Here is a 24,010-nt window from a genome sequence, read left to right as displayed (position 1 = left end):
GTAATGATAAATTTAGGACGAATTTAGTTAGAAGGAAGGGCTTAAAATAAAAATCACACATGAAAAAATAAGATTAGAAAATATTTACAAAATATGTACAGAAAATGTCAGGTTTTTTTTTAAATCTCTAAATTGCTATTATTTTAACACAATACAAAGGAAGCTGAAAATTCATAAGTTGACACAGAGAGAGTTACATGTATACCACAGCAATGAAACTTATTTTACATTACATTCAACATTTCCTGATACTAACTGCATTGTTTTATTCAGATCAAATGACACCGATTGATTTAAGACTTTAAAAAGTAGAACCAGAAAATGAAATGAAATGAATGGAGTCTTACGTCATACTTTTCAGCACCATGTGGGCTAATGAAGACGGGCAACACCATGCAGGGTGCAATGAGGGAAATTTTGCCAGGACAGCAGCTTTTTTTTTTATTTCCAACTATCGAGTGATCTTTAATGTGCACACCTGTAGCACACGGGGCCTCGGTTTAATGTCCGATCCAAACAGCTTGACGCTTTTTCCATGTCAGCCCTTCTTATCTGCATCATTAATAGGGGGAAACCGGGTTGAAAAATCCGAAGGTATTATCTTGACTTATGACGGGATTGAACCCTGGACCTTGAGGTTAGCGAGCAAGCGTCACCTCCAAGTAGAACCAGACATCACCTTTGCCTTCTTTGGACGGTGATTTCATTGCTCTATTATATAACTCCTTCAGTGTCAGCCTATGAACCTATGAAAAATTTTGAGATTTTTCAAATGTCTTAGAAGCCAAACAAATCTATTTTAAAATACAGTCATACATTTTCTTTATGTGATATCGTCATCTAAAATTCTACTTTACCAGCTGAAAATAATACCCCAAAAGTTGGATTTTGACAATTCTGAGTTGTACAGTATTTCAATTGTAGACAAACTGTAAGTTTAATTTTATTCTAAAAAGTGACATTGATGGCAATAAGTGAGCTCTTTCAACTGGTTAAGCAAATATCTAGATGACAATATCTGATAATAATCACATCAAATCCTATGATATTTCATCTTGAATTAAGATTTTTTGTCCTGAGCAGGTGGTGAATCTGAGGTAACACTGTTAGTAGTTGCTGTATTAGGTTTGTTTCTAAAAGATTTCTGTAACACATAGGCATCTGCAGGTTCAATTCTTTTATAATAATTCTGTTTTTCTTCCACAATTTCAAATCCAAATTTCTCGTAAAACTTGATAGCTCCTTCATTGTTAACTTGTACATGTCTACAAATTAAACAAAATTCAAAATATCTTGGGGGAAAATGGTGGAAGAAACCCATTGAAATAGCTACTAACAAGCAGTTTTGCCATAGTGGCAGTTTAATGTAACTGCAAGAACGACAGACGTCTGATCAAAAATTTGAATGATGCGAAATTTGGACTTGAAATCAATGTTATCAGTGTCCCGGATATACATAAAAATCTAAGAAAAACTCTTAACAATCCCTTTAAAACACTACAATACAGTATAAGAAGTTGTCAAAATGTCAGAATACAGCCTGTAGTTGTATGTTGTTAACAAATCCTACTTACAGAAAGACATTATCATAATTTCCATCTTTAGCACAAATATCTAATACATGTTCTACCATCACTGTTCCTAAAAAAACAACAAAATTCATGAAATAACATTGATAGTTATAGTGTTAATAAAAATGTGAAAGTTGAATTTTTTAGGACTGATATTGCCTAGGGCCCCGGTTCCCAACCGGGGGTGGGATGTGGGACTAGGATGTCAGGTGTGTGGCCAAATGGTGTAGAAGAATTTATTTTGAATTGAGAGAGCATCTCACATCATCACATGCTGAAAATGTGGATGATACAAATTTTAAAGGGTGTGAATGGTCAAGGTGATTGCTCCAAGGGTGTGAAGGCTGCAACAGGTTGGGAACCACAGGCCTAGGGAATTTGATTTCCCTGCTCTTTCTGTTTATATTGTAATAATCAGGGCAAAATTTCAAAATATTTCCAGACTTTCTTTGCAATTTCAATGAATTTAAGGCCAAATTCTTGTTTTGATATACTCTTCTGAGCAAAAGTTGAATCTTGTAGAAGAAACTACATGCAAGTCAGCTATATAAATCATCTTTCCTCATTATTCCAGTAAGCCAAACAATAATTTGGTATGGGTAATCCACAAAGGATTGTTTCTACAAGATTTAGCCAATAACCAACCAAAACCTTGACAAGATTGTTGTCATCTTTGTAAATTGAATATGTCTTACATAAATTCTTTCACATGACCTATCAACCAAAGTAAGACCCTGGTTATGATTTTGTTTTAGGATAAGACAAGTAGCTAATAGCCATAATACCACCAGTTCTTTACTACTTAAAATATTATACTTAAAGATGGGTTCCCTTGTTTTCATTTTTAGAAAATGAAAATACTTATACTTGTATGAATTGAAAGTAGGGGTGTTCTAATGACTTGTAAAAATACCAGTTTGTCTCACATGACCATAATTAATTCATAATTAGCTAAATTAGAAGAGAATTACCAGAAGTATTCCAATGAGTGACCGATCAAGAAAGGTCAATAAATCTTTTCTTTGTTTATCAGGCTGTATACATGGACATTTATGATTGGTTAAAACCCTTTATGATATGCAATAAGAAGTTTAAGAACATAATGATATGATTAATAAACATGATAATTCATGTGGAAGGATAATTCTAAATATATTTTTTTTTGTGTGCAGTGACAGTCATGCGGATGTTGATAAAATGTAATGGTCTCATGATATATTGACTCTATGTCCAGAACTAAGTATTGACTTTCATATGACATATTGGAAAGTTTTCAATGAGATATCTGGAAAAAGTTATATAAGGTTGAATTTCGTGATTTAACAGGTTTCAAATGAATAAAGGGAGGCAACTCCAGACATACTGAAATACCAACAGTTCTGGGAATAAAAGCCTGCCTTTGTATGCCTTATCTTCACTTTTGAGAAATATTTACTAGCTAAATATTCAGTATACCCTTTAGAAATTAACACATGTGCCTCTATTTTCAAACCCTATCAGGACATTATATCAAACATGGGTTTCCATATTTTTTTAGAGTCAAATTCAACAAACTATTTGATTAATTGATGTTTCTAATGAATTATCATGTACTCTTATTCACATCATTATGTTCTTATTGCATATAATAATAATTATGGGCATGTGAGACAAACTGGTACTTTACCAAGTCATTAGAACACCTCTACTTTCTATTCATATAAGTATTAAGGCATTTTCATAAATGAAAATAAGGGAACCCATCTTTAAATCACAACTTGGAATCCTACCAAGCAAACACTTTTTTCTAGAAATTACATTCAAATTCATTTCAAAATTATAAATACTTTATACAAGACAATCAAATATCAATTACCTATATGTAATCTTCTATAAGAGGCTAAACATCCTAGTGTCATAATATAAAGTCTTCTTTGGTTATCATTGTTATCAATACGACAACAGACAGCACCCACTACTATATCATTATAATATACTGAAATACAAATACATCTCAATCATTAACTACAATATCATTATATAACACTGAAATACAAATACATCTCTGTCATTAACTACAATATCATTATATAACACTGAAATACATCTCTGTCATTAACTACTATATCATTATAATATACTGAAATACAAATACATCTCTGTCATTAACTACAATATCATTATATAACACTGAAATACATCTCTGTCATTAACTACTATATCATTATATAACACTGAAATACATCTCTGTCATTAACTACTATATCATTATATAACACTGAAATACAAATACATCTTGTCATTAACTACTATATCATTACATAACACTGAAATACATCTCTGTCATTAACTACAATATCATTATATAACACTGAAATACATCTCTGTCATTAACTACTATATCATTATATAACACTGAAATACATCTCTGTCATTAACTACTATATCATTATATAACACTGAAATACAAATACATCTTGTCATTGATTACAATATCATTATAATACACTGAAATACAAATACATCTAGTCATTAACTACTATATCATTACATAACACTGAAATACATCTCTGTCATTAACTACAATATCATTATAATACACTGAAATACATCGTGTCATTAACTACAATATCATTCTAATACACTGAAATACAAATACACCTAGTCATTAACTACAATATCATTATAATACACTGAAATACAAATACATCTTGTCATTGATTACAATATCATTATAATACACTGAAATACATCTCTGTCATTAACTACTATATCATTATATAACACTGAAATACATCTCTGTCATTAACTACAATATCATTATATAACACTGAAATACAAATACATCTAGTCATTAACTACAATATCATTATAATACACTGAAATACAAATATATCTCCGTCATTAATTACAATATCATTATCATACACTGAAATACAAATACATCCCGTCATTAATTACAATATCATTATAATACACTGAAATACAAATACATCCCGTCATTAATTACAATATCATTATAATACACTGAAATACAAATAGTCATTAACTACAATATCATTATAATACACTGAAATACATCTCTGTCATTAACTACTATATCATTATTATACACTGAAATACAAATACATCGTGTCATTAACTACTATATCATTATAATACACTGAAATACAAATACATCGTGTCATTAACTACAATATCATTATAATACACTGAAATACAAATACATCTCTGTCATTAAATACAATATCATTATATAACACTGAAATACAAATACATCTAGTCATTAACTACAATATCATTATAATACACTGAAATACAAATACATCTTGTCATTGATTACAATATCATTATAATACACTGAAATACAAATACATCTCTGTCATTAATTACAATATCATTATAATACACTGAAATACAAATACATCTCTGTCATTAATTACAATATCATTATAATACACTGAAATACAAATACATCTCCGTCATTAATTACAATATCATTATAATACACTGAAATACAAATAGTCATTAACTACAATATCATTATAATACACTGAAATACATCTCTGTCATTAACTACTATATCATTATTATACACTGAAATACAAATACATCTTGTCATTGATTACAATATCATTATTATACACTGAAATACAATATCAATTTTCAACTTAAGTAAATTTTGTCTTTAAGCTGTCTATGTCAGTTTAGTGATTATCAGTTATAACTACTAAATGAAATTGAGCAGAAACCATGGCTCTAGCAGGGGGTTTATTCTTATATCACCCTTTCAGGATTAGCTCTTATACCTCGTTCAATACCTCTTGTAACGATCGTGTTTACAGGCTAACCTTGACCCCGTGTAAAAATATCAAATATCATGAAGGTTGGCGCACATTAACGATTTTTTGATATAAAATTTTTGACCTACAAATAAAACCGAATGTCCCCTTAAGTAATTATTGAATTAAAATTACTAAAAGATTTGGACAAATGACCTTGACAAATTGTGTCCGTTCAATTTTTTTTGTTACTTGATTATCCACATCTATCTAGTCTTCTGTGTTAATAATCTAGATGATCCAGACCGTATTATTGTCTGTCAGTACTTTCAGAGGTGAGAAACATTGTTACGTGAACAGGGACGTTTTTCGAGAAAACACAACCTTGACTTCTGTTAACAATTTTCATACATTTGGGACAGGAATAAAAAAGTTCGGCTTTCGGCTCAAACTAGATTGTACTGGACATTTGCTGGAATTGTACCGGACAATGACCATGTCCGGATGCTTATTTCAAGCCTTAGTATAATGTTGGATGTCTCCATACAACATGATCAATGATAAAATGCAAAAATGTAAAAATATAATATTCCCACAAATACCTAATTTAGCCAGTTCACCAACTTCTAGCACATCTTTATAGAATTTATCATTATATGTTACAGGGAATACAACTTGATTCAATCTCTTTAACTGTTTTATATTGTGTTGTGTTATATCACCTAATTCTATCCTGCCTCTGAAATAAACAAACTTGACACTAAAAATGACAAAATGTTTTGATTTTCCAGCCCTTTAATAATCAACCCCTCAAGCAGAAAAAGGACTGGATGATTATTTACATGTAGCTGTGATTTAGATTATTGACTACAAGACTGTAGCCTAGATAAGGCTCTGCTGGCTTACACTAAAAACTAACATTCATGACAACTTGACTTATATCAAACACGTTTCTCATCTTCACATTGTCAATGTCAAGCTCTTACAAACTGTGTCTATACCTTGACTGCAATATCCACCTTTCTTTTATTTGATTGGATTGCCTACAACCAATCACAATCAGCACCCTGGACAGAAAGATCTAAAGAATATGATTGCATGCGTTATCAGGGGCTTTTGATTGACTGTAGCCTACAATCATATCAAATCTTTATATTTGATTCACAACCATCACTACGTCTGTAACTAAGAAAGGTGGCTATTGTAGTCAAGGTATTAAGATGAAGTTTGTAATAGCTTGACATAGTCAAGATGACACATTCCTTCTATGTTCTTACAATCATTCCCAATGTAGCCAATTTGTTGTGTTCTTATTTTCACATTGCAATATATCCTAAATGTCCTATTAATAAGCATGATCATGCAGTCCTCTACTTTCAATTTATTTTTTGTGCAATGCAACAGAGGACAGTCACTTTCCTGTTGAATAAATAACAAAATATTTGATTGATTTATGAAAAATATTCCTTGATGAAATGATCTTTTTGTATTTGGATACTATACCTCGTCATATTGCAGTAAAAGGATTCTTTTATTCAATTTATTTATCAAAATATTTCGACTATTTTTCCGAGCGTGCTCGTTCCCGCTAATCAACCGGATATATGACCGTGAGTAATGCGCATGCGTATTTGATGAATGTCACATGATTTCAGAGCATCAAAATGGTGAGTTGGAAAAATTATTCGGCATCAATGACATTTATATATTTCATGATTTTAATGGCTATTAAGAAATGTTACTCTTTATTCTAATTTGTATGACATTCAGACCCATTTATGACTTTTCTGTATCTGAATTTAGTTGCTGTACCAATTGACCATGGCAATAAAGAGAGAGCAAATTTATCTCTGATGATGTCAAAGTCACTTTGTGCACCAAATTAATTTGTTTTGCATTAGCCTACATTAATTGATAATAACCAGTACTATAAATATTGTCAAGGGTCTTAGGATCAGAATTATGGTAGATTTCCATTTTATGTTTGATCACAGTATAAATTTATTGTTTGTGCTCACTAGATTATACAGTAAGGTCTGATCTAGAAGGGATTGCAAAGAGGTTTTGCACCATTCCAGTTTTCAATCAGACCGCTGTAGTTCCTGGGATTCCACTAAAACTAAGTGCTTGATGATGTCACTAATCGTAAAATAAGCTTTATCACAGAAGACTCTTCACGATCAGTGTCACAGGGGAAGGAGGGAATTGCAATCAATCAGGAATCCTGAAAGAGGTATTAGAAAGAAAAAGATTGAGAACCCATGTCTTTATTTAAAGTTTAATGTATGCTTCATCTGCTGCTAGAGCTCAATTTGAGCTATCTAGATCACTTTTCAGAATAAGATTAAATGTTCTACTTTGTCTACAATTGTCATAAGCTTACAACAGTGGTGACATCTGTGTATTCATGATAATGTCAGTCAAGGATGTTTTCTAGTATACTGCTACTTTGTTATCTCTCTCTGACAAAAAAAATTTAGTTATGAAATATTTTATCTTATTAAAAATTTTGATCACGCTTATCTAATCATAAGAAACTGCTTTAAATGCTGAACCAAATTTCCTTTTTCTTCTTTTTAATTCAGTTAAGTTGACAAAACCAATGAATAAAGGGAAAATAAATACTATAAAGCTTACATTATGAAAAACAGTTTATCAAGGAAATACTTTGTTAAAGAGAGACTGTCCTAATGTTGTAATTAAACAATGCAATTTGCTTTATAGTTTAATATTTATAAATTTTGAATTTCTTTTTGGAACATGATACTTGAAATTCAGTATATTTTTTTAGAATTGACAAAAATTTGATAAAAAAGAATAAAGGATACCACAGGTGTAACATCTAAGTTTGGAAATTAATAAAACTAAATTCAATGAAACTGAATGAAAATCATGTAGTTTGAATCGAAATCAATGAAACAATGGATTGGTCTTGAAATTAAAATAGGTTTGTTGAAGTTATTGACCTTCAAATATCTTAACGAGTGGGTTATAAGAAGATTTTAACACTGTCAACAAATTATAACCTTACTAGGATACAAAGATATTTATTTACTTTCTTACTCTAGACTTATTTACTTTTTAACTTTAGGCTTACAAATTAACTTTCTTAAAATCTGTAGTAAAATGAATAGGTCATTTTTGATTTCTAGTCCGTCACTATTTTGATCTTCACGTTATTGTTTAAGAAATAAAATCCATTGTATTCCTATACCGAATTCCCGTGGGTTGTCTGTTTATACCAATAACAAATCCAATTTTTGATTGTCTTGACTTTAGAATTCTGCCATAGAACCGATGGACTAATTAAAGGGATTGTAAAGAGGTTTTCTAAACTTTTTATGTGTATAGGGGACACTGATAGCATCAATTTGCACCATTCCAATTTTCATTCCGGCGTTTTATGACGTCACTAAAGGGGAGCTACCGGAAGTTAACTATTAATAACATATGCAGTTCCTGTCTTGTGACGTTAAAAGCCCGTCAGTTATAGTAGAATTGCAAGGACCACAGATGTCGGAATGGTACAAATTGAAACTATCAGTGTACCCGATACACATAAAAAAAAGTTGGAAAACCTCTTTATAATACCTATTAGCTTGTAAAGTGAATACTTGGTTGACTACCAGTATTATATCAATTAATAAATACAATAATAAATATTTTCACTGTTAAAAAAGTACAACAATTGTAGAGTGATATAGAAATATTTAATAAGTATCTAAAATCTGAAACCATGTAGAATGAAATAAATGTTGAATTTTCACAATATTTTTAACTAATCTTGGCCATATAATTTTCTCTATGCTGACATTTACATTGGTATCAATAAGGTGTTTATTGCTTTAAAGGGATACAATCGTGTAATATTTTATTTCACAGCTTATAGACATCAAATTCAATTACCATTATTGAGAATACAAAATTTTTGTTTTATTGCAGAATTTGGTGATAGGATTTTAATTATTTAATTGATTAATTGATACAGATAGGGGGGAATAGAGCTCTGACTACTGTACTACTTAATGTACATGTAAATATCAATAACAGTGTGAATAGTGCAATTACCGGTATATGTTTGTTTTTAAAAAAAATTATTATGGTTGCTCAAATTTTTAAATATGGTGTTTGATATTTTAGGCAGGTGGTATGGATAGAACACGTAATCTCCCTAAAATCAGGGACGAAGAAAAAGAATCTAAATATGGTTATGTTTATGGAGTATCTGGTCCTGGTAAGTCAAGTTCTTGTCCAGTTTTATCAATAAACCAAATTTATTATTAGCCTAGTAATAGTGTTCACAGCTCACCGTTGAAATATGAGCTTTCAACTCCATGTGGGTCCTGAATTATTCATACAACATTCAGACTCTGTGATATATAGAAAAGACATACTTGCTTATACTGTGTATTTGTGCTGGGTATCGTGATACAATACATAATAGTGATAATGAGGTAATGGGATAATAATTATCAATTTATCTTCAAAGTTTCTATATATATTAATTTATAACTTTATAACTGTGAGTCCACTGTCTTATAAAAAGTTTCTAACAATTTCAGTGAAAACAATTGTTATATCATAAACCAACTTATAAAAAATCTTTTCTAAGGAATAAAAAGTATGATCAGATATTGATACATGATCTTGCGATCGTGGCTTGTCGTATTGCAATACATCGATACACTGATATATCGTGCCAGCACTACTGTGTATAGAGATAGAAAGCGAAATTCCTTTGATTTATTTATTTTTGAACAAATCATGCAACTTTCGTGCATTTCTAATACTTCTGAAGAATACTTACATATAACCTTATTAAAAATCCAAATCAACCCAATGAATGGCGAACCATGGCCTTTAATTTTTGTTATATTAATTTATGTTTATTTATTTCCAGTTGTTATTGCCCAGAATATGTCTGGAGCTGCTATGTATGAATTGGTTCGTGTTGGCCATTTTGAATTGGTAGGAGAAATTATTCGACTTGAAGGAGACATGGCAACTATACAGGTCTATGAAGAAACCTGTATCCTTTTTGATCAATCATTTACTGCATATTTTGTTTCACAGTATTGTCCAGGGCTCCTTGCCAATCATGTCTTTCTGAAGTTTGAAAATGGGTGGGAACAATGTCCTATGAACATTCCACATTAGAAATATCAAGTTATAGCAGAATTTGTAAAAATCAAGAATCAAGAATCAAAAAACAATTTTTTATTTCAAAGACTCAAATGTTACTGAAAATTGTGACACAAGGTTAAATTTGAGTGGCAATACTGATTTTAATACGCCCACATTACAATGTGGTCTTATATTGTCGCCGCCCTCGTCCGCTGGTCCACAATTTGCTTGTGAACGCAATAGAGACTACAGTTTTTATCTGATTTTTATGAAATTTGGTGAGATCATTTATATTGATGAGATCTTGGACAATTTCGAATTTGACTATTTTTCAATGAACTTTTTTTTGAGTTATTGCCCTTGACATAGGAAAAAACACATCAAAATTTGTTTGTGGACACAATCAAGATTACAGTTTTCACCCGATTTAAATAAAATTTTGTGTGATCATTTTTTCGATCAACAGAATTTGAGTTATTGCCCTAGACTTAGTTGAAACAAATCCAAACTTGTTGGCTTGTTAACACGATAGAGGTGACAGTTTATGTCAGAATTTTATTGCATTTTGTGTGTTTGATTAAATCGACAATATTTTGTATAAATTAGATTTTTGGTGTGATTTGACACAGATAGGTGACTGCCCTTGATATACTCAAAATGTATCAGGAAAGTGGACGTATCTTGCTAGGCAACCACTTAATTTGATTTATAATCAAGGATTAAGGATGGAGTAAGGATAAAGTTTACTTTTTATCATGATGAAAAGATCACCTGAATATTTCACGAATTTGTAAGTCAAAAGTCGGAAATAAAAATTAAATTTGATTTGCAAATAGTGGTGATATATTTTGATTTTGTTTAATCATAAAACAATTGCAAAAGGCATCATTTTGACTTTGAAGTTGCAATGCAATATCGTCTAGACTAGATTTAATTCTGATGTTGAAATCTTACGTGCTGTGATCTCAGTTTTAGGGACCTGAAGATTTTCAGTACCGGTATATATAGCCGATAATGCATGATTATCAAGCTTCCAATACACAGTGAAATAAGGATGATTGATAAACTTTAACAAGAATTCTAGCTGGTGTAACTGTAGGAGATCCTGTATTAAGAACTGGTAAACCATTATCTGTTGAGTTAGGACCTGGTATTATGGGTAGTATCTTTGATGGTAAGTAACAGCAGAAATTAGTTGAAACTTGCTAAATAGCCTCTGATAGCTGATATTTATCACCTATTGATAGTGGAATAACTCAGTGTATTAGGGTTGGGTTGTCTACTGCTGCTGCAGTCAGTTTTTCAGGAAGATTTGAGAAATTCGGTAATTAAATCTGATTGGTTGATATAAGCAAATTTAAAACCAGTTGTATTAATTGACCAATCAAATGACCTGAACTCTCAGTTTTTGAGAAGCTTGCTTCAGGTTTCTTACATAACCTCATGAATTTAGATATTAGATTTCAGTCCTTTCTGTTTGAAGTATAAGTTGATCACTTAAGTTAAATTCCAGGTGAAACTGTGCTTAAGTGTAAATTCTAATGAGATTATCAATTATAAACTATGACATAGCAAATGCTTGCTGAATCAAAATACATCCGAACGAAAGAATACCAAAGTCTCAAATCCATGTACAGGACAAAATCAGGGGAAAAAACAATCGGTAATCAACATCTCCGAAATGAAATAAAATTAAAGTGGACATCTTGAGGGAGTTAGTATGGGGTGTTCCAGACAGAGTGAGCATTCTCTGCCACGTGCACGACACCCGCTAAAATATCTAGATAATCAGTGTCAAAATTTAGGAAATGAGATTGAAATAGAATATAACCCAGGAATAATATTAGTCACAAATTCGCACATCTTCACCCTACCTAGTGTCGTAGTGATCAACCAGATCCTGGTGACGTCCATAAAACTTTTTCAAAGTAGAAACCAATCTAGGTTTTATGTAACCTTGTGTTAACAATTAAGAACTCACTAACGACACTCTCAATATAATATGGGTTTGGATTTCAAAATAATTGCATTTTTTTCTTTTTAGGTATTCAACGTCCATTAGAAGATATCTGTGATCTCACACAAAGTATCTACATTCCTAAAGGTGTGAACACGCCTGCTTTGAATAGGACCAAAAAATGGGATTTTGAACCATTAAATGTTCGAGTTGGAAGCCATATAACTGGTGGTGATATTTATGGTGTGGCATATGAGAATATTTTGATTAAACATAAAATTATGTTACCACCTAAAGCTAAGGGTACAGTAACATATGTAGCTGAACCTGGACAATATGATATCAATGTAAGTTTAGTATACATACTCATTTACATAAGAATATAGAGTAGGGGTGTTGATCGAGCTAGTTGCTTGCTTGTTAAGACTATGATGACCTTGCTTCAGCTATAAAGGTAAGAGTAGCTGACATAGAAAAAGCATCAGGTCATATGACAATGGAGTATCATTTAAAGGAATAGAATGAACATTAAATTTCAATTTTGGCCAATACCAGTATATGTATATCCATCAGTGGACTTACCTGGTGTCATAACTATACATCAAAATCCCTCTATAATCCGATATATCCACAAAATCAAGTAATTAATTATAAACGGCTGAATGCATCCAGTAAGCGATTTTCAAATTGTGAGTCTTGTAATCAAGAGGAAGTAACTCTCACACAGGGTTTCCCACGTCCTTGACCTCTACTCTTGAATTGGCCTTGATATCGTCAGATATTTCTTGAAGAATGTGGGATAATATGTGAATTCACAGAAGACCAATAAGAAGCAATTCATATAATTTAGAATGAATACTCCACCACTGACACAATTTACAACGAATATTAATCAATGGAAAAGTTTGTTTGTATACACCGGAAGATGATTGCCTTTTTGCGTTTGCGCATTGATGGGCTTTTCCTTTTACCTATTTTAGCGTTGATTACCCAGACTCTGTTTTTTTTTTTCAAACTGAATGGATGCTCACTGTTGTTTTAAATTCTGAATATAGTTTTATTGCCGCTCTTTCAAAATTGATAAAGTGTGGGATGCATACTTATTTAACCAATGGTCACTATTAAACACGAATATTAGCCATAGTGTATTCTAAGACATTCTATTCCTTTAACAATTTTAAGATTTAAGATGTTTGGTATTGTTTCATGAGTAAGCTTACACTTCAAATTTCAGCAAAAAAAATATACCTACATAAATGCAGGCTAAACATAAGGTGTAAATGTGAGTGATTGTGGAAAGTTTAACAATTCTATATTGTAGGATGTTATATTGGAAACAGAATTTGATGGACAGAAAAGTAAATTCAGTATGTTACAAGTATGGCCTGTTCGACAGATGAGACCAGTCAATGAAAAACTAGCAGCTAATTATCCTCTGTTAACAGGACAGAGAGTTTTAGATGCTTTGTTTCCGTAAGTTATTGAGTTTACCAATATCAAAGATCACACATGGTCAGAACGCAGTCAGAACAATGGGTCAAAACAATGGGTCAGAACGCATAGTCAGAACAACGGGTCAGAACGCATAGTCAGAACACTGGGTCAGAGGGCATAGTCTGAACACTGGGTCAGAGGGCATAGTCAGAACACTGGGTCAGAATGCATAGTCAGAACACTGGGTCAGAGGGCATAGTCAGAACACTGGGTCAGAATGCATAGTCAGAACACTGGGTCAGAACACATAGTCAGAACACATAGTCAGAACACATAGTCAGAACACTGGGTCAGAACGCATATTCAGAACAATGGGTCAGAACGCATATTCAGAACACTGGGTTAGAACGCATATTCAGAACACTGGGTCAGACATAGTCAGAACAATGGGTCAGAACAATGGGTCAGAATGCATAGTGGAAGGTGTGGGGGTTTTCAGCCTATTTGTTACCTAGGATTCGCCAAACTCCTGATATATATTAGGCATCACTGCTGCTTAACTCGTACTATAGAACTCTTGATTTATAAAATAGAATTGACCTTTTAAAATGACTTATTATAGATGTGTACAAGGTGGTACTACTGCTATACCTGGAGCTTTTGGTTGTGGTAAAACTGTCATCTCTCAGTCACTATCTAAATATTCTAACAGTGATGTTATTGTTTATGTTGGTTGTGGTGAGAGAGGTAATGAGATGTCTGAAGTATTGAGAGATTTCCCTCAGGTGAGTGCTGCTCTCTGACATACTAAAGAATTCACACGGAAGAGAGTAAATTTTAAGAGATTTCCATCATGAAAGTGAGTCTGTCAAAGGAACTGAAACTATTCTTGAGTGAGTGTCTGATGTGTGAAAGAAATTCCCTCCTCTGAGTGTTGTAGCTTAAGGTTTCCCCATCACTGGTAATAGCTGTTGAATCATGTGTTGAAAAGTGAAAAATATTTCCCTCGTGTAATTAAAAGTAATTCAACATTTCAATTTCCTGAAATATTTTGCGATTGATTTGTGGTTATGAATGCACAGTATCAGTCTATATTTATCTATAATATTTGGTAATATTTGGTTTAAGGTTATTTGATATTCTATGATAAATTTTTATGTAAAAGGTGTATGAATATATATATATATGGTTATATTTTGTTAATTTTGATTCTTATTTACATTAAGATTTGATGATATATAATCAATATTTACATACATTCTTGATAACGTGTAACTAATATTACATAAAAGTCTGTTTTTTAATTAATATAAAGTTGTGATAATTTTTAATTAATATAAAGTTGTGATAATTTATAATTAATATAACATAAAGTTCTGATGATTTATAATTAATATAACATAAAGTTCTGATGATTTATAATTAATATAACATAAAGTTCTGATGATTTATAATTAATATAACATAAAGTTCTGATGATTTATAATTAATATAACATAAAGTTCTGATGATTTATAATTAACATAACATAAAGTTGTGATGATTTATGATTAATATAAAGTTGTGATGATTTATCATTAATTTAAAGTTCTGATGATTTATAATTAATATAACATAAAGTTCTGATAATTTATAATTGATATAACGTAAAGTTCTGATGATTAATAATTAATGTTAACATGAAATTTATAACTCTGTACTTAAATTTTGATGTAGTTAACTATGGAAGTGGAAGGTAAACCAGAGAGTATTATGAAGAGAACAGCTCTAGTAGCCAATACATCTAACATGCCTGTAGCTGCTCGTGAAGCTAGTATTTATACAGGTATAAAATAAAATTTTGTAAAGATGTTGAACATATTTGCTCAAATGAACTGCTGTTTGTTGGAAATATAACAAAATCTGCTTGGTTTTTGAAAGCAAAGAAAATGGTTTAATTATTAAAAAAAAGTATTGTTTGACATTACTGGAGAAAACATAATTCCTTACAAATTTTGCCATGAATCAACTAGATTCAAGGATTACTAATCTAAATCCAATTTCAGGTATAACATTATCTGAATATTTCCGTGATATGGGATACAATGTATCTATGATGGCTGATTCCACATCCAGATGGGCTGAAGCTTTGAGAGAAATTTCTGGTCGTTTAGCTGAGATGCCTGCTGATTCTGGTTATCCAGCCTATCTAGGAGCCCGTTTAGCTTCTTTCTATGAGAGAGCTGGTCGTGTCAAGTGTCTGGGTAATCCAGAGAGATTAGGATCTGTCAGTATTGTTGGAGCGTAAGTATGATTTTTGAACTCTTGAAATCTTGAAATTCAACATGTTTGTACAATGGCTAGCAAATCTTCGAAATGACTTTCTGCTTGGTGTTTGGAATCTCTTTAAACTATAGTGTGGAAGGTATTGTACTTTGCAATAAAATTAAAGGGACAGGTGCACCATTTTTTTTTTATCAATCATACTTTAGTGTTAGAAACTGGAATTTTTTAGCATGGCTAGTCGGTAATAATGTTCACAGCTCACCATTGAAATTTGAGCCTTTAATTCCATGTTAGTTCAGAATTGTCTGCGTTTGAATGTTAAAATGACGACTCATCAATTTAAGATACTCTGTGATATATTGAAAAGACATATATAGAAATAGTAAGAAAAATTTCTAGTTTGAAGTATTTTTAAAGGAATTATGAGATTTTCATACATTTCTAATACTTCTGAAGACTAATTACATATACTCAAGACTAAAATCAACCCCCCAAAATGGGGGTCTCTTTAGTTGTGTTGTCTTACTGATATTTGCTTTTAATGGAATAAATAAATTTTTTTGAATAAATATTTTAAAAGGTTGATGACAATAGTATAGTATAAATTATATGTGTTATATTTCAGTGTGTCTCCCCCTGGTGGTGATTTCTCTGATCCTGTCACTTCTGCTACATTAGGTATTGTACAAGTGTTTTGGGGTTTAGATAAGAAGTTGGCACAACGTAAACATTTCCCCTCTATTAATTGGTTGATTAGTTACAGTAAATATATGAGAGCTTTAGATGAATTTTATGATAAAAGCTATCCTGACTTTGTACCACTCAGAACTAAGGTAAGAAATTAACATTGTGAGTCCTCAAAATAATCTTAGCATCCCCTTTACTAGGTAAAGCTTGTTTATCTGATCGAGGTCATGTGATTTAAATGGCCAATCAACACCCTTTTACTTTCACTTTGTTTTGTAAACAGGCACAAAACTTGAGAATATCATATGAATATGGGCAAGTCCTTGTATGATAAAAATCATTTTGATTAGCCAAAATCACCACCACAAAAAAAGCCAAAGTGAACTAGGGTCCGATCAATAAGTTGATAATTGTGCATGATTACAACAAAATCCTTGGATACAATATTATGTATTTTGATAGCTGGTAGAGCAAGTCTTAGCAAACTACAATCATCTACAATATTGTATTTATGTTCCCTGATAAGTCTTAGATAATCAGAATAAGTCTATTGACTGTTCTAATTGATTTTATAGTGTAAAGAAATTCTACAAGAAGAAGAAGATTTATCAGAAATTGTACAACTTGTAGGAAAGGTTGGTATATATTTTATAATGCAATTAAATGAAAGATAACAGAAATTTGTCTAACTCTGCACCTTTCCATGTTTAATTTTAAACGATTCCTTATATTTCATTGATTCATAAATAATGTTATGTTGTGGTCTCAAGATATCAAGTCGGTATTAAGAGTTACCTCCCTTGAGGTAGGTGGATAGCCTGACAAAAAATGTTGTTTGACATGAATATCTAGTTTGTGGTATCATTTGCTTCAATTGGATACAAGTCACTGGATACGAGTGGTGTTAAAAATCAATTGTTGTTAAAAAAAATATACTCTAGTCAGGCAAAAGAAGAGACACTCCATAAACTCAACTGTTGTTTAATATTACAAGAGTGGTGTAACATATAAGGATTCAACAAAAATTTAGTCAAAATTAGAAGACGCAAATTTTTTTGTATGCTTAGAAGTTTCCTCAGATAAAATAATTAAAATTGGTTTATTTTGTATTTGTCAAAGTATACATTAATAGATTTTACCTTGCTTGAAACTACTGGATTCATTCTACTAGCTGATATTGTACAGAAAACCCATGTTTATCAAAACAAGCAAATACAGAGGTTATGTGAGGTTGCACATGTAAATTATTAATCATTTAAGGAGATGCACGAAAAATAGGCCAGCACGAAATTAGATTACTTGACTGTACTTATAAGCTCTCATTAAAGGACCTTATTATGGCAACTTATATTAATGTTTTTCTATGCCTTTTTTCCAGGGTTCTCTTGCAGAATCTGACAAAATTACATTGGAAGTAGCTAAATTGATCAAAGATGACTTTTTACAACAAAATGGTTATACACCATATGACAGGTTAGTCTTTTTATATTTATACAGAATTCTATTCCATTAGGCATCTAAATCTGTGAACACGATTCCTTTCAGTTATCCATTCATCTGATATTCATTGTCAAGCAATGGCTTATATTGTCAGTTCACTTTAAACAGTGTGTTTATATGCCCACCTTATATTATAGTTGTATATTGTCGTTGCCCCATCCGTCAGTCTTGTGAACACAATAGAGACTACAGATTTTTTTATCTGATTTTAATGAAATTTGGTCTGATCATGTATTACAATGAAATCTTGGTCAAATTCGAATTTGACGATTTTTCAATGAACAGAATTTGAGTTATTGCCCTTGACCTGTTAAAAATGCGTCAAAATTTGTTTTCTCCTGAGCGTGATAGAGGTGACAGTTTATGTCAGAATTTTATTAAATAATGTGTGTTTGTTTAAATCAATATCTTGCACAAATTAGATTTTTGGTATGATTTGACACAGATAGGTGACCGCCCTTGATATACTGAAAATGTATCAGGAAAGTGGGCGTATCTTGCTTGGCAACCACTTGTTATTAGTTTGGCAACTTTATTACTCAGGATTATTAGAAATGAAACAACTTCTTGGTTTTTCAACTGATTTATATCAAAATTTGTATCCATAAATATGACATTAAAGTCTAAGTTTGAACTATCTATCTAGTATCAAAACCTTGATAAATATTCACATGTAGAGTAGTTTACATGTATGACTCATTCTGTATTAAACCTATGTTATGTAATTGCAGATTCTGTCCATTCTATAAGACAACAGGAATGTTAAAGAATATTATAGCTTTCTATGATATGGCTCGACATGCTGTAGAGAGTACAGCCCAGAGTGAAAATAAAATAACATGGGCTATAATTAAAGATCAAATGAATGATGTTTTATATAAATTAAGCAGTATGAAATTTAAGGTAGGTTGTCTACAGGTATTGTTTTTCATTATTTTATTTAATCTCTTATAGTTATACTACAGACTGTGTACTTTACATATCCTTTGACTTATAACAAAAACACAAGACAATATTATGGAATATAACACACTTCTTTGATAAGGTTGGGCACATAACGTTTCAACACAATATACACCTGTCGTCATTACTATTAAAGAAGTGTTATATTCCATAATATTGTTTGTGTTTTTGTTATATGTGCTCCTGGCTTCTATATGTCGTTCAAATCTTATATATCCTTTGACTGTTGTAAATCGAGAGAGTAGACTAATGCTGCTGTCCTAGCAAAATGTTCCTCAGTGCACACTGCATGGCATTGCCCTTTCTACATCAGCCCAATAAGGTGCAGAAGAGTAGGGTGTAAAACTCCATTCATTTGTGATAGCTTGATAGTTATAATGTAATATAATCAGCAAAACAGGTCAGAAAAAATAGGCACAGCTTTTTGGGGGGTGTTTTTTCTCATGTGGAAAATGAAAATCGTTTAAAAATTAGGTTTGATAGCTTTGTGGGCCTATAATTATTTCTTATGACTCTCAGCTGAACTACTTCCAATCAACAAGAACTATTCAAATCCCAATTATAGATATAATAATGGTGGTTTTCAAATTTAATGTTTCTCTTAAATTGAGACTTTCAATTCGTTAAAGACATTTTTTTCTTTATTTCATGTCATGTCTAAAATATCTTTGGATTCTGAAAATTTGTTATTGTATGGAATTTGAACAATGTTACCCTCAGTCAATGCTATGATTATTGTCTGGTTTTTGAATTTTTTCGATACTTGTCTGAAGTTTGTGAATTTTTTCGATATTTGTCTGAAGTTTGTGAATTTTTTGATATTTGTCTGAAGTTTGTGAATTTTTTCGATATTTGTCTGAAGTTTGTGAATGTTTTCGATATTTGTCTGAAGTTTGTGAATTTTTTCGATATTTGTCTGAAGTTTGTGAATGTTTTCAATATTTGTCTGAAGTTTGTGAATTTTTTCGATATTTGTTTGGAGTTTTTGAATTTTTTCGATATTTTTTTAGGAGAATTGGAATATCAGCCTCAAAATAGTACTGTTAGTCTAAGAATGTCTTTGTGTTGATAAAAATATAATCTTTTGTAAATTACATTGAAAAGAAACACATTTCTATCCTAGAAATTTCAACCCCAAACAGTCACAAATTTTGGCTGAAAATGGGCCTCTGTAAAACGAATTTTGAAGACATAATGTTTGCTTATGTTTATATTTTTAATAAAGCAAAGACATTCTAAGACTAACAGTACTATTATGAGGCTGATATTCCAATTCTCTTAAAAATAATAGAAACAATTAAAAAAACTCTTTACTTTGCTCAGTGTTGGCTTTTAAATATGAATTTTTTATAATTTTTTATTGTATCCAGGACCCAGTAAAAGATGGAGAAGCTAAAATCAAATCTGATTATGAAGAACTACATGAAGAAATGCAGCAGTGTTTTAGAAACCTAGAAGATTAAAAACACACATTAGTATATTATATTATATAGAGTCAGAAACAAATTCCACTATTATTATACGCTTAGTATATAGATACTTATTTATTTTGGGATTGCCAAAAATGACACATTTAGAAAAAAATCATACAAGTTTGGACCTGAAGATTGAGTGAATTTTGTGCTAATAGATCTTGTATCTAGTTTTTCTGAATTGAAATAGTTGGAGTTTCTGCTATTATTATAGGGTTTTAATAATAGGATAATTTCTGTTTTTTTTTATTAAACATGGCAGAGGTTTTTCAGAGGTTAGATCATGAACATTAATTTAATTTGTTATGAGTTGGCTTTCAGATTCAAAAATTTCTCAAAAAACATGACAGTAATCATTAAGTACAAAGGCAAAATATTAAATGGTCCTTTTTTCATTCAGTGAATTGGAATACAGCATAGTCAGAAACCCATAGTCTTATTATGTACCCTTATTTATTCTCCTGGGACAACTCCTAATGATTGCCTTGATCTGACCTATAATACATGACCTATTCTGATTGGATGCTTTTTAAAATAATTATCCAACTTTGATAGGAATTGAGTACGAATGTGTGAGTGGACCCAGGGTGATAAGTATTAGTAGCAAATCACCTTTGATATACTGACCAGCACTGTATTTAGTAGAGCTAGACTGTAGTTTAGAATCTAGAGTGTTTACAATCAAATACTTCTTCGTTAACCAATGACACGCAATACATATGATTGTTGAATTTTATGATTTTTTTTTTTGAAGATTTTAATTGTTATTTTTTTGTGATAAATCATGATTTATGTCATTTGTTGTGGAATTTCAAGTTTGGATGCTGAAAATGCAATAATAAAAGGTAATACAACCTGTGATATCATGAAGAATATGGAGGCCATTTTCAAAACTATGATTTAAAAATTAAAAATAAACTACTTTAGGGCAAAAAAATCTTAAAGTTATGTTTTAATGCTTATGCATTGACGTACACATCCATAAAATTGGGAGCCGTAAAAAAATGATGTATTAGTTATAATTGTAATAAAGAATTAAATCACATTTTACTTTAGGAACTATTTCCTAACTTCATATCTCATTCTGTGTATTTGTCAATTTTTCTGGTTTTTTTTTTGTTAGAATATGACAAAACTCAATTTTTAAATTTATCTTTCTCTTGAAATGTCCTTCAATTCCATGCGTCTGTGAAATACCAAATGTGTATACTATGCAAAGTTGTTGCAGACAGATCCACTGCACTGCTAAGCACAGGCATTGCAGAATCAAAAATCATTTTTGCATCAAGATGACAAGTTAGAAATATTGAAAACAAATGAGCAAAATGAATTTGAATTTTTTTTTCTTAATCATCTGCATTTTGATTTAGTGAAATTTCTAGAGCTAGGAAGTAAGTGAATAGTTGTATTGTAATATCACATGAAATCCAAGAAATGTGCTATAAAGAGTAGAAATGATCTAGTCATTTCATATTATTATGGTTAAGGGTATTATATAGGCTATATTATAACTGGGATTATACAGATATTATCATTATTATTATATTATATATTCTAGATCCCTTCCTTTCAGAAAATCTTGTGAACTTTACTCGTATCTAGTTTCTTGTTCATTTTCTTGAGCTTAAAGTGGCAGTGTCTGCTTATTTACAGATTATTTTTGAGAAACAGTTTAAAACCCTAGCCTTATGAAAGAATATAAAAACTAATGGTGAACAACTTAAAAAAAAAAGGGTTCCTTTTGTCATCTTGCTGTTATTAGGATGGACTGTAGTCCAGTCATTTAGAGTGTTGGAACTTTGATGTCATATTCGCTTGACCATGAGATTCTGGATGATGAAATGCAATGACAAAATCTAACAATTAAAGGGAATAGAATTTGACTCAATAAAATCTAAAAAAAGGGGACCAATAGAATTTCTATTGATGCAGTCTGTAGCTCAAAATATTTGCCAAGGAATAAATACAGTAAAACCTCGTCTAAAAACCACATTACATATAAAACTGTTAGATAAAAAGATGTGTAAGATGTCCTCTCACAGGATTGTGTGCTGTATTGTATAATGTGTAGTGCTAGCTAGTATCTGTATTATGTATTGTATAATGTGTAGTGCTAGCTAGTATCTGTATTGTATAATGTGTAGTGCTAGCTAGTATTTATATTATGTATTGTATAATGAATTGTATATCAAGTCATTCCAATATTATTATAATCACCTGTTGTGACCTTCAAGGAAAATAGGACTACTTAGTTTTTTCTATAGCAGATTATATTTTGAAAATTTATCCATGACAATCTTAAGGTGTTGTGCTATACAGTATCCACATTATTTGCATCAACTAAAAATGGACTAGTAGTGTGTCTTCTATTTTATTGAACACATAAAATGGGGAGCGTATATTGGCATCACCCATGGCCATCTGTCGGTCCACAAATGCTCGTAAACACTCTACAAGGCACAATTCTCGACTGATTTTGAAGGAACTTGGTATGGTTGTTATTATCATCCAAGGAAACCTATTGAAAATGGGAAGAATCGAGAAATTCACATGGTTAAAGACATATGTGCATCTAATAAATTGTTCTTGGCCAATGAAAGTTATTTGTAGTCTGATGACAGTCATGGGAAGAAAAATTTTCTTAGATGTGAGGATTCGGGACCTATACGTAATGATGTATTGTAAAACCTGTGTTAATCACAACTATTTTGATGTTGCTTATCTGGCAGATAATTCCTAAGAATATCATGGCTTTGTACAGAATCCACCAACACATATAACTGTACAATATAGGTAAATGGTGCATTTGTATTGTACTGCAGGATGTAAATAGAGACTATATGAAAGAGCCATTTCAAATTTTGATGTTCATAGCTCAGGCACTATGGTAAGGGAGTGAGCATTTAACTGTCAGCCACTGCTGCTCTGTTCATAATTCCTGCAAGGAACACAGGACATTGAATACCAACATAAGACTGAAGATACTGTACATTTTAATGTTTTTACAAGCATTCAATGGTCAACTTTTAAATAATCAATAACTGATTAAATCTAGAATATTCACAAAAGAATAATATTATTATGTTCCTAAATTGAAATTTTTAATCGACCACTTTCATACAAAAAAAAAAAACTTAGTTATAATGAAACTTAACAGAGCCAACAGCTAAAAATTCCTACATAAAAATAAATAAGTCAATCTTGGACAAGAAAAGTTGGAACCTATATACAAACCTTTCTGACTACAATATAAAACACAAAAAAACAAATTTCTTT

The 24,010-nt window shown here is 31.1% G+C and overlaps 2 protein-coding genes across 2 annotated transcripts; one reads left to right on the top strand and one right to left on the bottom strand.

The window, feature by feature from the left end:
- Positions 1–470: 470 nt before the first annotated feature.
- Positions 471–6,934, bottom strand: LOTGIDRAFT_212711 (hypothetical protein). The gene is made up of 5 exons (XM_009049089.1): positions 6,836–6,934; positions 5,935–6,071; positions 3,427–3,546; positions 1,575–1,641; positions 471–1,265 (listed from the first exon to the last, which is right to left on the bottom strand). The coding sequence occupies exons 1-5, from the start codon at positions 6,841–6,843 to the stop codon at positions 1,061–1,063; spliced, it is 537 nt and encodes a 178-aa protein (XP_009047337.1). The 5' UTR covers positions 6,844–6,934; the 3' UTR covers positions 471–1,060.
- Positions 6,935–6,986: 52 nt separating this feature from the next.
- On the top strand, positions 6,987–22,966 carry LOTGIDRAFT_185986 (hypothetical protein). The gene is made up of 15 exons (XM_009049088.1): positions 6,987–6,999; positions 9,473–9,566; positions 10,233–10,361; positions 11,541–11,630; positions 12,501–12,760; positions 13,735–13,886; positions 14,470–14,632; positions 15,564–15,672; positions 15,893–16,130; positions 16,738–16,945; positions 17,375–17,434; positions 18,178–18,272; positions 19,031–19,202; positions 20,633–21,350; positions 21,458–22,966. The coding sequence occupies exons 1-14, from the start codon at positions 6,997–6,999 to the stop codon at positions 20,723–20,725; spliced, it is 1,866 nt and encodes a 621-aa protein (XP_009047336.1). The 5' UTR covers positions 6,987–6,996; the 3' UTR covers positions 20,726–21,350; positions 21,458–22,966.
- Positions 22,967–24,010: the final 1,044 nt, after the last annotated feature.

The sequence above is a fragment of the Lottia gigantea genome (genome assembly GCF_000327385.1).
Source record: "Lottia gigantea unplaced genomic scaffold LOTGIsca_13, whole genome shotgun sequence".
Taxonomy (NCBI): Eukaryota; Metazoa; Mollusca; class Gastropoda; family Lottiidae; genus Lottia; species Lottia gigantea.
The sequence above is the reverse complement of the archived record's forward strand: the minus strand, read 5'-3'. Positions and strand labels throughout refer to the sequence as shown.